Here is a 22,474-nt window from a genome sequence, read left to right on the forward strand (position 1 = left end):
CCTCGTCCTGATCCAATCTGTGTAATGAAAGCGTATAGATGTACTGTAATAAGAAGGAAGCCTGTGTCTGCATCACATTGTCATGTGAGAAACCATATTCCCATTTTGGTGAACGTCAAAACATTTGGATTTTAACATCCATGTGATCACGTTATTTCAGTAACTAGCGCCCCCTCCCAATTGCCCCAAAATATTTTTATAGTTACAATTACTGTATAATGAGTCAATCAGTTAGCAAAGCAAATGTTACTATAACGAGAAGGAAGAACACAAACACAAAGCTAAGGATATGTCAACAGTCTGCAAGGCACAGAGATACAGGAGCACCACGTGTTTAACAACTGCCCCCAGGGGGCGCAAGGAAACCCAATGACCTCTTCCACACTGCTCAACTTCCACTAATTGGCAGGCATAGGTATGAAGTGAGGAACAATAATAACATGACGTTTCTAATGCTCAATCTATAATAATATGACAGTTCTAACGGTCAATCTATAATAATAACATGACAGTTCTAATGGTAAATATATAATAATAACATGACAGTTCTAATGGTAAATATATAATAATAACATGAGAGTTCTAATGGTAAATATATAATAATAACATGAGAGTTCTAATGGTAAATCTATAATAATAACATGACAGTTCTAACGGTCAATCTATAATAATAACATGAGAGTTCTAATGGTCAATCTATAATAATAACATGACAGTTCTAATGGTAAATATATAATAATAACATGAGAGTTCTAATGGTCAATCTAATAATAACATGACAGTTCTAACGGTCAATCTATAATAATAACATGAGAGTTCTAATGGTAAATATATAATAATAACATGACAGTTCTAATGGTAAATCTATAATAATAACATGACAGTTCTAATGGTAAATCTATAATAATAACATGACAGTTCTAATGGGCAATCTATAATAATAGCATGACAATTCTAATGGTAAATATATAATAATAACATGACAGTTCTAATGGTCAATCTATAATAATAACATGACAGTTCTAATGGTAAATCTATAATAATAACATGAGAGTTCTAATGGTAAATATATAATAATAACATGAGAGTTCTAATGGTAAATCTATAATAATAACATGACAGTTCTAATGGTAAATATATAATAATAACATGACAGTTCTAATGGTAAATCTATAATAATAACATGACAGTTCTAATGGTAAATATATAATAATAACATGACAGTTCTAATGGTCAATCTATAATAATAACATGACAGTTCTAATGGTAAATCTATAATAATAACATGACAGTTCTAATGGTCAATCTATAATAATAACATGACAGTTCTAATGGTAAATCTATAATAATAACATGACAGTTCTAATGGTAAATCTATTTATAATAACATGACAGTTCTAATGGTAAATCTATAATAATAACATGACAGTTCTAATGGTAAATCTATTTATAATAACATGACATTTCTAATGGTAAATCTATAATAATAACATGACAGTTCTAATGGGCAATCTATAATAATAGCATGACAATTCTAATGGTAAATATATAATAATAACATGACAGTTCTAATGGTCAATCTATAATAATAACATGACAGTTCTAATGGTAAATCTATAATAATAACATGAGAGTTCTAATGGTAAATATATAATAATAACATGAGAGTTCTAATGGTCAATCTATAATAATAACATGACAGTTCTAATGGTAAATATATAATAATAACATGACAGTTCTAATGGTAAATCTATAATAATAACATGACAGTTTTAATGGTAAATATATAATAATAACATGACAGTTCTAATGGTCAATCTATAATAATAACATGACAGTTCTAATGGTAAATCTATAATAATAACATGACAGTTCTAATGGTCAATCTATAATAATAACATGACAGTTCTAATGGTAAATCTATAATAATAACATGACAGTTCTAATGGTAAATCTATTTATAATAACATGACAGTTCTAATGGTAAATATATAATAATAACATGACAGTTCTAATGGTCAATCTATAATAATAACATGACAGTTCTAATGGTAAATCTATTTATAATAACATGACAGTTCTAATGGTAAATCTATAATAATAACATGACAGTTCTAATGGTAAATATATAATAATAACATGACAGTTCTAATGGTAAATCTATTTATAATAACATGACAGTTTGAATGGTAAATCTATTTATAATAACATGACAGTTCTAATGGTAAATATATGTATAATAACATGACAGTTCTAATGGTAAATATATAATAATAGCATGACAATTCTAATGGTAAATCTATAATAATGGCTGTGGCTCAGGACACAGAGCGGGTCGTCCACTAATTGCTTTGGATAAAAGAGGTCGGTGGTTCGATTCCCGACTCCTCCAGTCTGCATGTCGAAGTGTCCTTGGGCAAGATACTGAACCCCAAATTGCTCCCGTTGGTGCACCCTGCGTGGTAACCTGCCGCCATCGGTGTGTGAATGGGTGAATGTACCTACTGACTGTAAAGCGCTTTGGATAAAAGTGCTATATAAATGCAGGCCCTTTACCATTTACCATTTTACAATTCATGAACCTTCATATGACACTAGGTGCAGGTGTGTGGAACAGGAAGCAAACAAGAATCTGTTTGTTTAATCTCAACTAATCAGCTGTTAATTTAAAACATCTACAGACAAAGACAAACAGTTCAATTGTTGAATGTCAACTAATAATCGGTCAAAATGTTACAAATACTCTAGACTCTCTGTAGGCGGACTATCCAAATAAAGTGTTAGCCTTTATTCTAACATTGAAATCATCCCTTTGTTTATTTTTGAAGAGACTCTCAAAATCCTTTGAAAGGATTATTCAGAAGTCTGACGCGGAGCCAAATGTATCCATGGAAATAGATAAAAGGCAAACAAAAGGCAATTTGATAAGAATCTCTTGGCAGAGCAAAGGATGTAACAGAGTCAATGAATAAAGGCTATGTGAAGCAGGGCTGCAGGCGGCCTGCTGGAGAAAGACTGAAGGTGCAACAGATACCGCCAATAAACCACAATCAATTGTTACGAGTGGAGACAAAAGGCAGCTTTTAGATTCAGAGGAGCTTGAGTCTGAGCTATGGGGCTCTGCAGCACGTCGTCACAGAGCGCTGCTGCACTAATTTGTCATCAAGCTCGGGCTGTGACATCTGAGCTATTACTGCAGCAGGCGTTTGTTTTGTCATCAGAGCCAACAGGCAGCAGGCGTGGCAAAGGCAGACGACCGTCTATAGGCTAATACCGCAACAAGCCACACGGGGGCAGGCCATCAATCAAAGACGATGCTGTTTGACCACTGTGCGTTTTAGCATGTTAGCTTTGTCAAAGAGGAGAGGTTAAGATGAGACGCCCAATTGTTTCTATGACATCAGCGCCATGACCATTTTGGCACGGAAAAACAACAAAAGGACAATAGCACAGCCCCAAAATGGCCGGTCTGTTGTGCGCTGTTGTTGCAATGGAACAATGACCTAGTTGTCGCTTCTTATCAATGCTCATTCCCCGCTACTAAGTAACGTTAACACAGTTATCACAGTTACATGTTATCATCCTCAGAGCAGGACGCACACAGACGCTGACCTGAGACGGGCGTCATGTTATCATCCTCAGAGCAGGACGCACACAGACGCTGACCTGAGACAGGCGTCATGTTCTCATCCTCAGAGCAGGACGCACACAGACGCTGACCTGAGACGGGCGTGATGTTCTCATCCTCAGAGCAGGACGCACACAGACGCTGACCTGAGATGGCCGTTTCTCTTTAATCCAACACAACAGGCTGGGCAGGAGAGGACACTCCAACCAAACTAAACATGTTGTTTTTAGAATGGAATCGCCTTCGTTTCTTTTTTCCCTGTCTTATCATTGGCATGAGTATTGTGTGTGTGTGTGTGTGTGTGTGTGTGTGTGTGTGTGTGTGTGTATGTGTGTGTGTGTGTGTAAAATTAGAAAAGGAATATTTATAAGACTAGGCGCTTGATTCCTACGTTTGCCCGCTACGCAGCTCGCATACGCAGTTCGGCCCTTTTAGAAAGTAGATTTCTAGCCTAGATTCTTAGGCTCGCCCGCTACACGGGCTCACTAGCTCGGCCGCTGCGTGGCCTCACCTGTCCTGTAGCTCACATTCGCAGCTTGGCCGCTGCGCTGCCTGCCCTATTGGCGAGCGCACAATGTCTCTCTCTCTCTCCCAGACTCTCTCCCTCAGTCTCTCCCCCTCTCTTCTCTCTCCCTCCCTCTCCCTCAGTCTCTCTCGTGAGCCTCCTCAGTCTCTCTCGTGAGATCTGAGGTCTCTCCACTTCAATACTTAGATAAACTAAACTTTCCAGTTTTTTTCTCTCTATATTCTGAAGGTTTTTACAGAGGCGTTTTTGTTCAATATCATTCATAGCCTGATATAGAAACATTGTGTATTATGTTTGCTCAAAATGAGTTTTTTCTCCTATTCTGACGCAGAAATTTCCACTTCAGTAGCACTTACATGCATACACAAAGCTTCCAGTTTTATTCCAAATCTGAAGGTTTTTACAATGGGGTTTGTTCATATATCATTCATAGCCTGATTTATAGAACATTTCATTCCTAAAAAGATGGCAAAAATAGATTTTGACATGACTGTTGGCAGTATTTTATGATTTATGGAGTGATAAAAAGAGATAGTCAAAATGCCCTCTGTAAAAACCTTTGACTCTAATATGTCAACAAAATAAAACAAGCGTTTTGAACCTGCCTTCATCCAATATTCATAATTGTCTTCTGGAAAAAGTATGCAAATTAGCTCATATAATGCCCCATTTGCATATGTAAACATAACATTTCAGAAAACTTGTAATGCTAAAAATAATTGTGTTAATGTAAGTAATAAACTGGGGATGTTTCATGGTGATATCTATGAGTTCAAAAAATTACCCTATTCACCTGCCATGTTTCACCGTAAATGATGTCAGGAGAAGAGAAAAGGATAAAATTGAAAAACAGTGGAACAATTCAGACGAGCATGCGTACAGTGCACAGTGCCCAGTGCCCCATCCCCTCTCCTTTGTCTCCACATCTCCAGCACCTCAGAGAAGACATGTCCTTAACAAGCCCAGCTCTAACCAGCTGGAGATGCTCCACACACTGCCGGCCTGCTCATTAAGCAGAGCTGCCTCACAACTTTCTGAGTGCTTCACTGACAATGAGACTCTTGGCTGGAGGTGACAGAGAAAATGTAGGACACCCATAGGAGCGAGAGAATCTACGGAGAGGAGAGAGGAGAGGACAGGCGAAGAGGAGAGGAGTGGAGGGGAGAGGACGAGAGGAGGAGAGGAGAGGAGAGGAGAGGAGGGGAGGGGAGAGGAGAAGAGAGGAGAGGAGAGGAGAGGAAAATAGGAGTAGCTTTTGGAATTAAAAGATAAATGGACAGATCCTTTCACAGCACTTTGGAGATTTGCCTTGCAGATATCTTGGTATATCCCTGGTGGCTTCTGAAGTAAATGTTTTAGGTCAGAATCCCTATTAACCACCAGAAATAAAAAATGCAACTATACTGCTCAGAGGGGTAGAACATATGAACCCGCTATAGAGAAATGACCTCTCTTTCTCTCCTTCTACTCCTCTCTACCTCTCCCTCTTTTAGGATGAAGTACAATGTAGGTGCTTAGCTGAGCACACGCTGAGCACACATGCAGCCCCCTCACAGACAAGATCATGTGAAAGGATGACAAATGACATCATTGTGTGTTGTCAGTGACATGACATCAGTGTGTTGTGGAGGGATAGTGAGGTGTAGAGTGTGTTGTGGAGTGATAGTGAGGTGTAGAGTGTGTTGTGGAGGGATAGTGAGGTGTAGAGTGTGTTGTGGAGGGATAGTGAGGTGTAGAGTGTGTTGTGGAGGGATAGTGAGGTGTAGAGTGTTGTGGAGGGATAGTGAGGTGTAGAGTGTTGTGGAGGGATAGTGAGGTGTAGAGTGTTGTGGAGGGATAGTGAGGTGTAGAGTGTGTTGTGGAGGGATAGTGAGGTGTAGAGTGTGTTGTGGAGTGATAGTGAGATGTATAGTGTGTTGTGGAGGGATAGTGAGGTGTAGAGTGTGTTGTGGAGGGATAGTGAGGTGTAGTGTGTTGTGGAGGGATAGTGAGGTATAGAGTGTGTTGTGGAGGGATAGTGAGGTGTAGAGTGTGTTGTGGAGGGATAGTGAGGTATAGAGTGTGTTGTGGAGGGATAGTGAGGTGTAGAGTGTGTTGTGGAGGGATAGTGAGGTGTAGAGTGTTGTGGAGGGATAGTGAGGTGTAGAGTGTTGTGGAGGGATAGTGAGGTGTAGAGTGTTGTGGAGGGATAGTGAGGTGTAGAGTGTGTTGTGGAGGGATAGTGAGGTGTAGAGTGTGTTGTGGAGTGATAGTGAGATGTATAGTGTGTTGTGGAGGGATAGTGAGGTGTAGAGTGTGTTGTGGAGGGATAGTGAGGTGTAGTGTGTTGTGGAGGGATAGTGAGGTATAGAGTGTGTTGTGGAGGGATAGTGAGGTGTAGAGTGTGTTGTGGAGGGATAGTGAGGTATAGAGTGTGTTGTGGAGGGATAGTGAGGTGTAGAGTGTGTTGTGGAGGGATAGTGAGGTGTAGAGTGTGTTGTGGAGGGATAGTGAGGTGTAGAGTGGAGGGATAGTGAGGTGTAGAGTGTGTTGTGGAGGGATAGTGAGGTATAGAGTGTGTTGTGGAGGGATAGTGAGGTGTAGAGTGTGTTGTGGAGGGATAGTGAGGTGTAGAGTGGAGGGATAGTGAGGTGTATAGTGTGTTGTGGAGGGATAGTGAGGTATAGAGTGTGTTGTGGAGGGATAGTGAGGTGTAGAGTGTGTTGTGGAGGGATAGTGAGGTGTAGAGTGTGTTGTGGAGGGATAGTGAGGTGTAGAGTGTGTTGTGGAGTGATAGTGAGGTATAGAGTGTGTTGTGGGGGGATAGTGAGGTGTAGAGTGTGTTGTGGAGGGATAGTGAGGTGTATAGTGTGTTGTGGAGGGATAGTGAGGTATAGAGTGTGTTGTGGAGGGATAGTGAGGTGTAGAGTGTGTTGTGGAGGGATAGTGAGGTGTAGTGTGTTGTGGAGGGATAGTGAGGTGGAGAGTGTGTTGTGGAGGGATAGTGAGGTGTAGTGTGTTGTGGAGGGATAGTGAGGTGTAGAGTGTGTTGTGGAGGGATAGTGAGGTGGAGAGTGTGTTGTGGAGGGATAGTGAGGTGTAGAGTGTGTTGTGGAGGTATAGTGAGGTGTAGAGTGTGTTGTGGAGGGATAGTGAGGTGGAGAGTGTGTTGTGGAGGGATAGTGAGGTGTAGAGTGTGTTGTGGAGGGATAGTGAGGTGTAGAGTGTGTTGTGGAGGGATAGTGAGGTGTAGAGTGTGTTGTAGAGTGATAGTGAGGTGTAGAGTGTGTTGTGGAGGGATAGTGAGGTGTAGAGTGTGTTGTGGAGTGATAGTGAGGTGTAGTGTGTGTTGTGGAGAGATAGTGAGGTGTAGAGTGTGTTGTGGAGTGATAGTGAGGTGTAGAGTGTGTTGTAGAGGGATAGTGAGGTGTAGAGTGTGTTGTGGAGTGATAGTGAGGTGTAGAGTGTGTTGTGGAGTGATAGTGAGGTGTAGTGTGTGTTGTGGAGAGATAGTGAGGTGTAGAGTGTGTTGTGGAGTGATAGTGAGGTGTAGTGTGTGTTGTGGAGAGATAGTGAGGTGTAGAGTGTGTTGTAGAGGGATAGTGAGGTGTAGAGTGTGTTGTGGAGTGATAGTGAGGTGTAGAGTGGAGAGTTAGTGAGGTGTAGAGTGTGTTGTGGAGGGATAGTGAGGTGTAGAGTGTGTTGTGGAGGGATAGTGAGGTGTAGAGTGTGTTGTGGAGTGATAGTGAGGTGTATAGTGTGTTGTGGAGTGATAGTGAGGTGTAGAGTGTGTTGTGGAGGGATAGTGAGGTGTAGAGTGTGTTGTGGAGGGATAGTGAGGTGTAGTGTGTTGTGGAGGGATAGTGAGGTGTAGAGTGTGTTGTGGAGGGATAGTGAGGTGTATAGTGTGTTGTGGAGGGATAGTGAGGTGTATAGTGTGTTGTGGAGGGATAGTGAGGTGTAGAGTGTGTTGTGGAGGGATAGTGAGTTGGAGAGTGTGTTGTGGAGTGATAGTGAGGTGGAGAGTGTGTTGTGGAGGGATAGTGAGGTGTAGTGTGTTGTGGAGTGATAGTGAGGTGTAGAGTGTGTTGTGGAGGGATAGTGAGGTGTAGTGTGTTGTGGAGGGATAGTGAGGTGTAGAGTGTGTTGTGGAGGGATAGTGAGGTGTAGAGTGTGTTGTGGAGGGATAGTGAGGTGTAGAGTGTGTTGTGGAGGGATAGTGAGGTGTAGAGTGTGTTGTGGAGTGATAGTGAGGTGGAGAGTGTGTTGTGGAGTGATAGTGAGTTGGAGAGTGTGTTGTGGAATGATAGTGAGGTGGAGAGTGTGTTGTGGAGGGATAGTGAGGTGTAGTGTGTTGTGGAGTGATAGTGAGGTGTAGAGTGTGTTGTGGAGGGATAGTGAGGTGTAGTGTGTTGTGGAGGGATAGTGAGGTGTAGTGTGTTGTGGAGGGATAGTGAGGTGTAGAGTGTGTTGTGGAGGGATAGTGAGGTGTAGAGTGTGTTGTGGAGGGATAGTGAGGTGTAGTGTGTTGTGGAGGGATAGTGAGGTGTAGTGTGTTGTGGAGGGATAGTGAGGTGTAGTGTGTGTTGTGGAGGGATAGTGAGGTGTAGAGTGTTGTGGAGGGATAGTGAGGTGTAGTGTGTTGTGGAGGGATAGTGAGGTGTAGTGTGTTGTGGAGGGATAGTGAGGTGTAGTGTGTTGTGGAGGGATAGTGAGGTGTAGTGTGTTGTGGAGGGATAGTGAGGTGTAGTGTGTGTTGTGGAGGGATAGTGAGGTATAGAGTGTGTTGTGGAGGGATAGTGAGGTGTAGAGTGTGTTGTGGAGGGATAGTGAGGTGTAGAGTGTGTTGTGGAGGGATAGTGAGGTGTAGAGTGTGTTGTGGAGGGATAGTGAGGTGTAGAGTGTGTTGTGGAGGGATAGTGAGGTGTAGTGTGTTGTGGAGGGATAGTGAGGTGTAGAGTGTGTTGTGGAGGGATAGTGAGGTGTAGAGTGTGTTGTGGAGGGATAGTGAGGTGTAGAGTGTGTTGTGGAGGGATAGTGAGGTGTAGTGTGTTGTGGAGGGATAGTGAGGTGTAGAGTGTGTTGTGGAGGGATAGTGAGGTGTATAGTGTGTTGTGGAGGGATAGTGAGGTGTAGAGTGTGTTGTGGAGGGATAGTGAGGTGTAGAGTGTGTTGTGGAGGGATAGTGAGGTGTAGAGTGTGTTGTGGAGTGATAGTGAGGTGTAGAGTTGGACCTGCTCATGAAAATTCAACTGGCAGATCTCAGGATCACAGCTCCTCCTATCTTTGAAGTGCAGCTGACAGAGCTGTACAAACCTTGTGGTAAACGCCACAACAAGACAGGCTATACACTGGTGTGTTTGTGTGCTGTTTACCTCACTGATGTTCACGTGTGTGTGTGTGTGTGTGTGTGTGTGTGTGTGTGCGTGTGCGTGCGCGCATGTGGGTATATATATATACACTGTATAGATAGACAGACAGACAGACAGACAGACAGACAGACAGACAGACAGACAGATAGATAGATAGATACAGTAGATAGATAGATAGATAGATAGATAGATAGATAGATAGATAGATAGATAGATAGATAGATAGATAGATAGATAGATAGATAGACAGACAGACAGACAGACAGACAGACAGGGTCTGTTCTGGAGTCCTAAGGTGAAAACCCCGGTCATATCATGTACACTCAGCATTTCCCAAAGTGGGGGTGTGTACCCCTAGGGGTACGCGGTGGAGGTATACTACTGGGGGTACTTGAGAGAAAGAAGAACATGGACAAATTAAATAATAAATCATGAAAATAAATTAAACTTTAAAATAAATCTGCTCAGGAGGCACTATTTGCAACACTTTCACTCCATTCCTTATTCTGCAATGTTATAGTCTTCAAAAGGTGGGTTATCATTGATTCATTGCATCATATGCGATCGTTTTCTCTGGCAGGTTTCTAAGCTAAATGTTGTAGTCGGGTAAAGGGCGTACTTGGATTCAGAAACCAGAGAATGGTACTGATGCTGTTCCCCCACCACCCTGAGAGTGCAGAGCGACGTGCTGTTTACCTCCTTGAGACAGCCCATAAAGTTGTTGCTAACAGGCGATCCGGGCAGGTCGGCTGTGCTCGGACTGCCTCCCACATAGAAGAAGTCGTCGGAGCCTAGCATGGTGTAGTCCTCTTGAGTATATCCTGTGGTGGTCAGAATCCCATCCACGGATATTGTTACCTAGAAGCAAAGCACAGGGAGAGGACACACTATACTCCTATGTACTGCAGCCATCTTGCCTTTCCTTCTTCTTATCTATGATAGATTTCCCTAAGCATGTTTTTCCTCAAACCCATTTTCATGTCTGTTTTGTTTGGCTTGTTTCTAGTTGTATTCATTGTTATTATTTTGTCCAGGTTAGGATTAGTTGAAAGACTGAATGCTATTCTAGTTAGGGAGTGAATAGACTGCCCCGACTACAGTGTTAGTATTGCCCTCCTGCAACTCAAAAGTATTTAGCAGACACAAAAATGGTGTTAGTAAAATGTTATCTCCGTTAGTTTAACTAGATTTCATATTAGTACGTCCAGCAGTTTCTACAAAAGAAATTAGAACATGCCAGGGTTAGAGAGGGTGCACATGCTATTAGAAGCACAATCACGTTTTACTGTAGCACAGGATCATGTTACTGTAGCACAGGACCATGTTACTGTAGCACAGGACCATGTTACTGTAGCACAGGATCATGTTACTGTAGGACAGGATCATGTTACTGTAGCACAGGATCATGTTACTGTAGGACAGGATCATGTTACTGTAGCACAGGATCATGTTACTGTAACACAGGATCATGTTACTGTAGCACAGGACCATGTTACTGTAGCACAGGACCATGTTACTGTAACACAGGACCATGTTACTGTAGCACAGGACCATGTTACTGTAGCACAGGATCATGTTACTGTAGCACAGGATCATGTTACTGTAGCACAGGACCATGTTACTGTAACACAGGACCATGTTACTGTAGCACAGGATCATGTTACTGTAGCACAGGATCATGTTACTGTAGCACAGGATCATGTTACTGTAGCACAGGACCATGTTACTGTAACACAGGACCATGTTACTGTAACACAGGACCATGTTACTGTAACACAGGATCATGTTACTGTAGCACAGGACCATGTTACTGTAACACAGGACCATGTTACTGTAACACAGGACCATGTTACTGTAGCACAGGACCATGTTACTGTAGCACAGGATCATGTTACTGTAGCACAGGATCATGTTACTGTAACACAGGATCATGTTACTGTAGCACAGGATCATGTTACTGTAGCACAGGACCATGTTACTGTAGCACAGGACCATGTTACTGTAGCACAGGACGATGTTACTGTAGCACAGGATCATGTTACTGTAGCACAGGATCATGTTACTGTAACACAGGATCATGTTACTGTAACACAGGACCATGTTACTGTAGCACAGGACCATGTTACCGTAGCACAGGATCATGAATGAAGGTTTGTGTGAGAAAATAACAATGTAGCTTTGCTTTTTGCATGCGTGCACACAGAAAGAAAATTTTCCCAAATTGTTAATAGGTTTAAGGAGTCAGTATTGACACATGGCACTGTGTCTGACGCATGCAAAAGTGTGTGGATACTGCAAAAGCCACAAAAGATGGAGGGGGGGGGGGGGGGGAGAACGCACCAGTAAAGCACCATTGACAAACACAGCTCAACTGGTACACTGGTGGTGTGGACACATGAGCAGCGCGTGTCCAAAGTGCAGGACACATGAGCAGGCGCGTGTCCAAAGTGCATGCCATGCAAAGTGAATGGGAAGAGAAGTAGCTGAGCCAAAGAGCATCAGGAGGAGGTCCTCCTTGTTAACCACTGCTTGATGCAAAAGGCTCGAAACGACGCCCCTACAAAAGGCGGATTAAACAGAATTGGACAGGAAAGCAGTGAAATAAGGAGGGTGAAACCAAACCAATGAATGAACCAAGAAATCAAAAGAGGATTGAAGAGATAAGCAGAAGAGTACCAACCGCAGTTCCCCCTTTTTTTTGTGAATGACGTCTACAGTAAAAGAAAGAAAGAAAAGAAACACACGGCAAACCCAAACTAAGAAACAATTAGAAAGATATCTACCGAACAACGGAGTTTGTTTACCATAGCGTGTCCAATGCCTGAGTGCTTTGTGGAAAAGGGGGGAGAAAGGAAATTAAAAACTGTGAACAGAATAATGATTGTTACTCCAAAAATATATGATGGTGGTCACTATTGTTAGTACATTGTTAAACGTCAAAAAAACGATATTGGTTAGTAGAATGACACATTCCATGAATGATATGTTAGTTTGTTTTCAAAGCATGTTAGTAACAGAGAGAAAAAAGGGCAAAATAAGTTTAACAAGAAAAAAGCAAGACTAAAGGAACTAACAAGAAGGCACCACAAGGGGTGCCAGAGCTCAATCTGCAACTCCCTATAGGTTTGGACACCATGTTGTGTGTGAGCAGACTGCTGCCCTGACAAAAGGATATGATTGACAGACATCAAATGGTTCATAAGAAAGAATACCTAAAGCACATCAGTCGACCCTGTGTGACCAAAGTCCTAAGTTCAAGTCCACATTTGATAGAACTTTCCCTTTGGGTGCCTTTGTCATTGTTTTTGGTCTTTTTGTAGGCCTACTTGGGTTTTGGATTGAAACCAATCAGCTGTTACAATGTTTCCAGCTCTCAACCTCCTTTTGGTCTCATTGATGAACTTTAGGATCACTTTACTGCAGTGAGACAAAGCAAAGAAGACCCTGACAGAATGAGGAGGATGGAGACTTTGGATTCCCCCACAGAGCATCATGCACTCATTATGTTTGTGTTGTTTTCACAATGAATGTTCGAGCTGGCCAAATTCTTCACTTGATCAATAATCAATTTGCTGATTATGCAAAAAGAAGCACTTTTGTTGTTGAGGTGAAGGCAAAAGTTTCCCACCATATGAGCAGGAACAAATCTAGTGATGTGCTAATATTGTGCTGTGGAAAACATAAATATGATTTCAAAATCTCATCAAGATAAATACATATGACATAATGGGCCCTATCTTCCCCCTGGCCTTACAATAGCATTTAACTAGAATTGCATGTTGTGTTAACATAAATATTATTTATATCTACCACTTAGCCTACTTAGGCTGATTTCATTACTATTTCTTGTCAAAATGTATTAGCCTCAATGCATGCTGGGAGATTTCACATGTGTGTCTGCTGTGTGTGGCTTTGGTAGGGGAGTCGGCGCACTGAATAAGGCCTGGTTTTGAAAAGCGCTAATCGCTAAATTTAACGACAGTGGGGAAGATAGCGTTTAAGGCCGAAACGCCCATTCTGGCCTATTCTGGCACTGCGCCACGCCTCTTCGGCGTAAAGCGCATTTCGGGGCCTAAAAACATGATGCCATCTTCCCGAATCAGGCGCAAAGTGTGTTTTTTTTGCGTTTAACGCCAGTTTAGCGCCTAAGGCCAGGGGGAAGATAGGGCCCACTATGTATGATTCAGAAGGCTAAATAGAAGACCTCCACTGCCATGTGGTACATGTTTGCCCCAACATACCCCCATACCCTTTAAGTATTATGTCCTGTAAAGTCAAATGTTTACAAATGTTCTTATTGATTTGATAACTTGCATAGCACTGCAATATTCCTTCAGCTGTACTTTGAGGATATGACCAAACCTGATCTGTGATCAAAAGTTGCTTCAGACAGAGAAAGATAATAAATAAGATAATAAAGATAATGCATTGACACTTGTGAGTCTAGTCATATTCCATTTTTAGTGAGGTAAATGACTTGACATTAAACACAGTGCTGAATAAGCTGTATTTGTATTTGTCCTGAAAGGTTGGAATCAGCTTGAAATGCCTTTAAAGGCATGATGGTCTTTGTTATCTGTAACTTGATAGAGGTCTTGATACAGATCTAGATGTCCCTGCTCATTCGTGGCACGGTTTTATCTCCACCCAAAATCCAACTATGTCACGTATCAATCCAATTAGAAATAATTGGAAACATAACAAATAAAATAAAAAAATAGATTGTATGATCGTAATGATTTAGTTGCATTTGTTTGGACTCATAGGCTAAGTCTCTGCATCACCCTCGGTCCTGTTACCTGACGTAGATTCCGTGTTACTTTGACATCGTGCCAATCATTGTCATTAAATTTCCCGTTGACCGGCTCCACCAGAGCTTCAAACGCTCCCGAGCCCAAATTAATCACGAGTGACACCGCCCCGTTTTTCAGCGCCAGGTTGACGTAATCAGCCGATTTGCCCGTGTGCAGCATCAGTCCGTTCCTCTGCAGGGTTCTGAATGACAACGTGATTTCGTCGCTGCTGCTCTGAATCGGGTTCAAGGACAAGTCGTAGCAGAAGAACTCCGATCCTTTGAAGGTTGCGACGTATTCTTCTTTTCCTGTAGAGACAACGAAAGAGAGAAATGTGTTGCGTTTTATTATGGCGTCATCATCAGTGTGGGTGCTGCCTGTTGTAAAGCTGTCGGGAAGAAAAAGTCGGACAAATGTTGGAATGAGGCTTTTTCAGATCTGCCTAGAGTCCAGTTCCTTGGTTCGGACCAGATACATAGTGTAGTTTTTCAGCCGGGTTTGGTTCACTTTCATACCAGTCTAACCCTCCTAGATGACCCAGGAGACTCCAGTAGTCTCCTGGGACAGAAGATATCACTTCCTGTAGTCTCCTGGGACAGAAGATATCACTTCCTGGATATCTTTTTAACGGCTGCAATTATAAGAATGTGAATGAATGAATGAATTAATGCAATTATAAGAAGAAGCTGCAATTATAAGAATGTGTGTCCATTCAGTGGTTAATAAAATGGGGTGTGTGTGTGTGTGAAGTCTATGGCGCTGGTGGCGTCCTGTGCGTATTTGGCATGGACATTTCCCTGTGCCAAGCATGCTTCTATCACCTGTCAATCAAAGGCCGCGACCCAAAGTGCAATCTGTTTGCTGATGTGTGCCATTAACAAGCGGTCATTTGGCTTTGGTAATTTGTTACAGAAATGCATCAAAACCCTCATCACTTCTGCCTACAGTAGCTATTATCATGGAGAAGCCTGTCAAGAATAAAATAATAAAGACATAATGAAGACACTGCAATCAGACAATCTGATCACAAAACAAGGCGGGCTCTTCTTCCAGAACATTTGCCATAGCTACGAGACCAGTGAGGTCAATTGGTCCAAGTCCAAACTGCTGGCGTTTGCAATCATGGGGGGGAGGGGTTAAAAAATCCACACAGTTTCACCAATTACCAAAACAGGATGTCAAAAATGAAGATGTTTTTAACAAATGAAATGCTGCCTTACACACAGCACAGCTGTCCACAAAGTCACCATACCAGAGTTGTTTTGGAACTGCACCGAGACAACCTCTCCAGAGAGGTGCATTCACACCTGCCCAAACGAGCCGCACCACAGGGGGAAAGCATTCAACCCAACCAAACTAAGTAGGTGTGAAAATGTGCTAATAATACAGTAAAGCACATTAATAATACAGTAAAGCACATTCATAATACAGTAAAGCACATTAATATTACAGTAAAGCACATTCATAATACAGTAAAGCACATTAATATTACAGTAAAGCACATTCATAATACAGTAAAGCACATTCATAATACAGTAAAACACATTGAGATTGGAGGAAGGTGGCAAATGTGATGTAAGCTCAAGCTACAGTTCACTTCTGCAGATCTTCATAGGTTTTCTATGACAAGCAGCTGTGTGCATACACTACCTACCTTGACCTGAGAGGCCGCTGTGGTATTACTGTAGATCGTACCTAATCTATCATGTTCCAGTTCAGACACCTGCCATTCCAGGACTTTGCCTACTACAAGTGGAGGTCTGCCTTGTGCGTGAGGTCCTTTACTCATCTTCTCATTGCTCAAATGAATGTGCTCCATTATGAAAATCCATCACTGAATTAATTTGTGGAGAGAATTGTTTCTCTTATCTCATGCTATTATTTCTCTTATCTCATGCTATTGCGTGAGTGGAGATGGAGAGTGTCAATGTGGCTTAATGTAGGGCAGCTGTGTTTTCAGAGCATCACATTGTATTTACTCAGCTTGTTGGCCGTTCATGTCATGTGACAGGATACGACTGCTCATGCAGAACGCTGCATGGACAGTGCTGTGACAGATTCATCAGGGGGCTAAAGACATTCAGCGCATCCAGATAGGGGAGACCGGGGTTGGTTGTCACACTTTTTTACGGATAGATTTTTTGGATAGATAGATAGATAGATAGACAGACAGACAGAGAGACAGACAGACAGACAGACAGACAGACAGACAGACAGACAGACAGACAGACAGACAGACAGACAGATAGATAGATAGATAGATGGATAGATGGATGGATAGATAATAGATGAATAGGTTCCTCACTCTTAAGAGCAGTTTATCCCATAATATGTACACACTCTTGACTCAATAATCTTGAGAAGAGCCTTAAAGGAACACTCCGCCCATTTTCAACCAGCTTTGTATCATTAGAACATCAGTAGTACTGTATATCAGAAAACTGTAAACGGTTTTGAAGTCTGTCATTTAATTTGACAGTTATTGAGTGTTAAAGTGTGGACCAGTGACATCACTGGTCCACACTAACTCAAATTAATAACTCATTAACTCAAATCAACTCTCAATAACTGTCAAACTATTCATCATTCAACTAGTTTGACAGTTATTGAGAGTTGATTTGAGTTAATGATATACTACTGATACTACTATACTATACTACTACTGATGTCCTAATGATACAAAGCTGGTTGAAAATGGGCGGAGTGTTCCTTTAACACTGTTATCGTGAGCTAAAGACAAAAGAAGTCGCAAACATCGGGGGCATTTTAACCCCCATTAGGAAGTGTTTAAAACAGGTTTAGACAGATAACAAGCCATTAAAGTCACAAGCAGAAAATAAACCAACAAAATACTAATGGGGCAAAGCATTTATTTATCATAAATGGGAAGCACCGCAGGTTTATGCTTGCCAAATAGACACACACACACAAACACACACACACAAACACAAACACACACACACACACACACACACACACACACACACACACACACACACACACACACACACACACACACACACACACACACACACACACACACACACACACACACACACACACACACACAATTGCATCCAGGCATGGATACAAACAACATAGCAAATAAAAGGGGTTGCTGTCCACAACACTTTGTCACATCATTGATTCCCCCTAAGAGGGACTACAGGACTACACTGCACCTCTGAGACGCCCACGAGAGGCTGTAATTGAAGGGGACTGGATCTCGCCACTCTTTGGTCATTCACTCAAAGTCGGAGCCTCCATCAGTGGAAATGAGAGACCTACAACACCCACTTCATCAAAACCCGCCCACCCCACCCCAACCCCACACATCACAAACAGAGCCAGCAGTGTGTATGTCTCTCTCTCTCCCTGTGCTTCAGTGAATTCCCTGAGCCAATGGAGGACAGAGGACAGCAGGGCCGTTGTTAGGGGTTCAGAACATTCAGGGATCAGGGTTCAGAATGAATTGAGAGTTTCGTTACAGCCACCAATGACTCAAGTCATTTTTCTCCAGGAAAACAAACACACATTAATTCTTGATCTTTAAGGAGACTAGTATTCACCTTATGTAGCCACGCCCATTTGACCCGGGTTGTGTGGTTGTGTGACAACTTCCAGCTAAAAAAGAAAAGAAAAAGAAAATGGCTGGCTGCTCCAATATCATCTAACTCTGAATTAACTAATAATTTAGCCAATTGTATGTAACATACCAAATGAAAGCAAACGGCAATGTCTAAGGCATTCGAGGGAATTACGTTAACGTCTGCGGGTCTTATAGACGTAAGTGGCTCGAGCTGTGCTCGGAGGAGAGAAAACTATCTCAAGCTTTCTTTGTTGGAGTCCATGCGCGCACACAGGCAGCCTGTCACCATGGACCGATTTCTGCCATTAAACATTATCTATTTTCCCCGGCTCCGCTTTTGCACAACACTCGTCTTTCTGCTAGATAGCGTTGCTTCAAAGTTTTCCACTTGCTGCGGAGGTTTTGCCACGGCGTATCGAACCCTTTCTCCCTCATTTCCTTTCATTTTCCGCTCCTTTTCCAAAGGAGAAGATGGGTCACATGACGTGCAAATGCGGAAAATGTGTTTCCATTACACTTTTGCGATAAACTGCTATATCGGCACGTCTGAAAAACCACCTCATGAGAGCGCAAAAACTTTTTGCGATACTTGGGAGGTTTTTCGAAATTTACGTGTTTCCATTACCCAATTTCTATTGCGATATTTAGATTTTGCGCATTTCTGAGGCTAATGGAAACACGACTAGTGTCTGACTCTGACTCTGAGTGAGGAAGCTGAATGTGAACATGGAAGAGAGGCGCCTCATGACTCTGAGTGAGGAAGCTGAAGGTGAACATGGAAGAGAGCAGCTCCTTCCTCTTCCTTCAGAGAACAGAGTGAGGAGTGCAGCTCCGAGGGAAAGAGCAGAAATAGACACACAAGTAAGAACCTGTCAGCGTCCTTTGTTCCGAGTCATTCAACCGCCCAATTTGGGACCAAAAAGGAAAAATCATCATCCAATTTACACCGTCTCAACTTGTATAATTGGTGTATTGTTAGCTAAAAATAGATTTTTACTGGCATGCCTTGCTCTTTTAATGGAGCCATAGCTAATATGGCATAAACACAGTACTTATGACACTCATAATACTAAGCGTATCTAGTCATCTTAACCGTGAATTTATGACTGTGCTTCGCCATAGAAATAATTGTTAATCAATAGCAATTGTGACCCTCATCCAGGGCCCTCGTTCTCTACAATCGTATTACATTTTTGTGGTCGTGGTGCTGCTGAACAAAGTAGCCACATTGACGGAAGTAATACAATTACTTGCCACTCAAATTCAATTAGTCACAAAATGTCCCGTGCTGTAGGTATGTAGCACTGCATGACATGAATATATGAGTAGCTACAGCCCACTGCAAACATACAAGAGGCAGCATAACATCCCTGTCCGGTGGAAACCTCGTATCTCCAAAAAAGCTATTTTTCACAAGGAAGAAAGGACATTTCCAACACAATGGAATAGTAATAACAACATTAACAACCAGTATTATAACATCTTTGACTGGGCCAAAGTATCTGAAATGTTCACAGGTTATTTTGGGTTAACCCACTAAATCAATTTATGGGGGGGATTTGGAGAGACGAGCTTTCAGCCAAACAGTGCCAATAAGCGTCTCCAAAGCATTATTTAAACCTGGGTTAATGGCAGCAGAGTAGGAGGAGTCACGAGCAGTCCCCACAGCATGCCAGTGTGACCGGGGGACCAGGACTCTCCTCATCACTCACTTTGCACTGACACTAATCTGGCATCTGCTAACGTTACTCTACTGCTGCTTTCTGAATTAGCTGGCACCCAGCGGAGCTCCTCCTCCTGCCTGTCACCCAGCAGAGCACACTCCGGCCTGTCACCCAGCAGTAGGGCTGGGTATTGGCAAGGACCTCACGATACGATACGTATCACGATACATGGGTCGCGATACGATTGTATCACGATATATTGCGATGCGATACATATTGCGATATATTGCAATACTCTACACAATTTACTCAAAATTAAATAATAGAGCTAAAGATACAACACACTGTGTACCACCCAGGTAGTGTAATAATATGTACATCACTTTATACTGATAACTTAGTGGACAAATTTATTCAAAACTACTGAGTGTTGAGTGTGTTACTGAATGCACTGACATAAAAAGTATTCTTATTGTGTCACTGACCACACGGCTGTGCAAAAACATCGATATGGGAAATATCGATCGAATTTTTTCTTTTTTATATCGATACTTGGCATCCAAATATCGATACAATATTGTCAGGCAAAATATCGCGATATATTGCCGTATCGATTTTATTGCACAGCCCTACCCAGCGGAGCACACTCCTCCTGCCTGTCACCCAGCAGAGCTCCTCCTCCTGCCTGGCACCCAGCAGAGCTCCTCCTCCTGCCTGTCACCCAGCAGAGCTCCTCCTCCTGCCTGTCACCCAGCAGAGCTCCTCCTCCTGCCTGTCACCCAGCAGAGCTCCTCCTCCTGCCTGTCACCAGCAGAGCTCCTCCTCCTGCCTGTCACCAGCAGAGCTCCTCCTCCTGCCTGGCACCCAGCAGAGCTCCTCCTCCTGCCTGGCACCCAGCAGAGCTCCTCCTCCTGCCTGTCACACAGCAGAGCACACTCCTCCTGCCTGTCACCAGCAGAGCTCCTCCTCCTGCCTGGCACCCAGCAGAGCTCCTCCTCCTGCCTGTCACCATCAAACATGAAACAACGGTCTGGCTCAGGTTTGACAGTAATTGAGGAAAATGAGCGATACAGTGCATCATGGATCAGTGGATGTGTTATTGTCTGTTTGTCATTGCCACTAGTCGCTATCTGAGTGATGAACGGCCCAACGAACGACCAAGGTGAGATCATCAAAAATAACATAAAGGCAACATGAATTCATAATGATCAATTCAAGAACAAACATAGTTGGACAGTAGCTATTCACCTTATGTAGCCCCGCCCACTTGACCCATTGTGTCACGACTTCCTCTTCAAAACACTGGCTGTTTTACCCGCTCAAAATAGTCTGACTCATATGTGAGTCAAACCTAGTTTGACTCACATATGAGTCAGACTAGGTTTATGAGTCACAGGAAGTGTAAACACAATCAGAACTTCCAATTGTGTTTACACTTCCTGTTAGTCTCTCAAGCCAGTCTCTTCGAAACCAAATCTCTGATGTATGCGATGTGCATAATCCACCATTAGTAATGCTACAATTTGTTACACACAATATGAGAATCTCCTCCAATGCAAAACACTGACAAACACAATGAGAAATAACAAGTAAGTCTCATGGCTATTTATTTTTTTCATGAGGGATTCTTACAGGCCTGAAACAGGCACGGTAATTATGCTGCCCATCTCAGCTGTTCACATGTCTCCAGGTAGCAGTGTAAATACCCCTCTCAGCTGTTCACATGTCTCCAGGTAGCAGTGAAAATACCCCTCTCAGCTGTTCACATGTCTCCAGGTAGCAGTGGAAATACCCCTCTCAGCTGTTCACATGTCTCCAGGTAGCAGTGGAAATACCCCTCTCAGCTGTTCACATGTCTCCAGGTAGCAGTGGAAATACCCCTCTCAGCTGTTCACATGTCTCCAGGTAGCAGTGGAAATACCCCTCTCAACTGCTCACATGTCTCCAGGTAGCAGTGGAAATACCCCTCTCAGCTGTTCACATGTCTCCAGGTAGCAGTGGAAATACCCCTCTCAGCTGTTCACATGTCTCCAGGTAGCAGTGGAAATACCCCTCTCAGCTGTTCACATGTATCCAGGTAGCAGTGGAAATACCCCTCTCAGCTTCGAGTAACACGATCGAGCAGAAAGAGCTTGTTGTGCCAGATTGAGTCTTGTGAGGTTCAGGGGAAGTTCACCGTGCTGAAGAAAGTCACACACACTTCCCCAGCAGTGCTTGTGCTGCCACACACACACACACACACACACACACACACACACACACACACACACACACACACACACACACACACACACACACACACACACACACACACACACACACACACACACACACACACACACACACACACACACACACACACACACACTTCCCCAGCAGTGCTTGTGCTGCTGTACTGTAAGTACATTTGGAAGCTAAAGCCATGCAGCGCGGGGACCAATATAGCTTCTGTATTCAGCAGTGGCTCTGAGTGAGGCTCAGTGAGTGACATTGTATTTCACCCGGCTCCCTCTCACTCTCTTTCCCCTGCTTTGACTGGCAGCCCATTAGAACGATAGGGAAGTTAGTGTCATGAGGCCTGTCTAAGCCTCTTACATGATGACAGAGAGGAGCGTTTGCCAAGTGCTGCTTTCTTTTCAAACATATTTTATTACGCGATTATCCTCCTTGCATTCAAGAGACTTTAGGGTGTCTTCACACCTCTGGGTCGTTTGCTTTGTTCCGATTCAGGTACTTAATTGATACAATTGTTGCATTTGTGCCTTGGTTGGTTTGTGTTCACACAGCCACAAATCAAACGGTCCAAATAGTACTGCCAAGCCTCCTGGATTGGCCAGGAGACACTCCGGTAGGCTAATAGCCTCCCGGGATGGAAAACATAATTCCAAGAGATTTTATATGATTATGCATTTTGTTAGACCTA

General features: G+C 42.8%; 1 protein-coding gene across 28 annotated transcripts in view; it reads right to left on the reverse strand.

Moving 5' to 3' along the window:
• LOC310795973 (neurexin-1a-like) overlaps window positions 1–22,474 on the reverse strand; it is a gene marked incomplete at both ends in the record, with an annotated part of 449,961 nt that overhangs the window by 280,760 nt on the left and 146,727 nt on the right. For 17 of the 28 annotated variants that reach the window (XM_083658110.1, XM_083658088.1, XM_083658094.1 and 14 more), the window contains 3 exons: window positions 10,202–10,363; window positions 12,310–12,333; window positions 14,305–14,606. In XM_083658110.1, the coding sequence (XP_083514236.1) occupies window positions 10,202–10,363; window positions 12,310–12,333; window positions 14,305–14,606 (488 nt within the window). Of the gene's footprint in view, window positions 1–10,201; window positions 10,364–12,288; window positions 12,334–14,304; window positions 14,676–22,474 lie in introns of all 28 variants that reach the window. The other 11 variants (XM_083658106.1, XM_083658105.1, XM_083658104.1 and 8 more) reach the window with 3 other exon arrangements.

This window comes from Poromitra crassiceps (genome assembly GCF_964638095.1).
Source record: "Poromitra crassiceps genome assembly, chromosome: 22".
NCBI lineage: Eukaryota > Metazoa > Chordata > Actinopteri > Beryciformes > Melamphaidae > Poromitra > Poromitra crassiceps.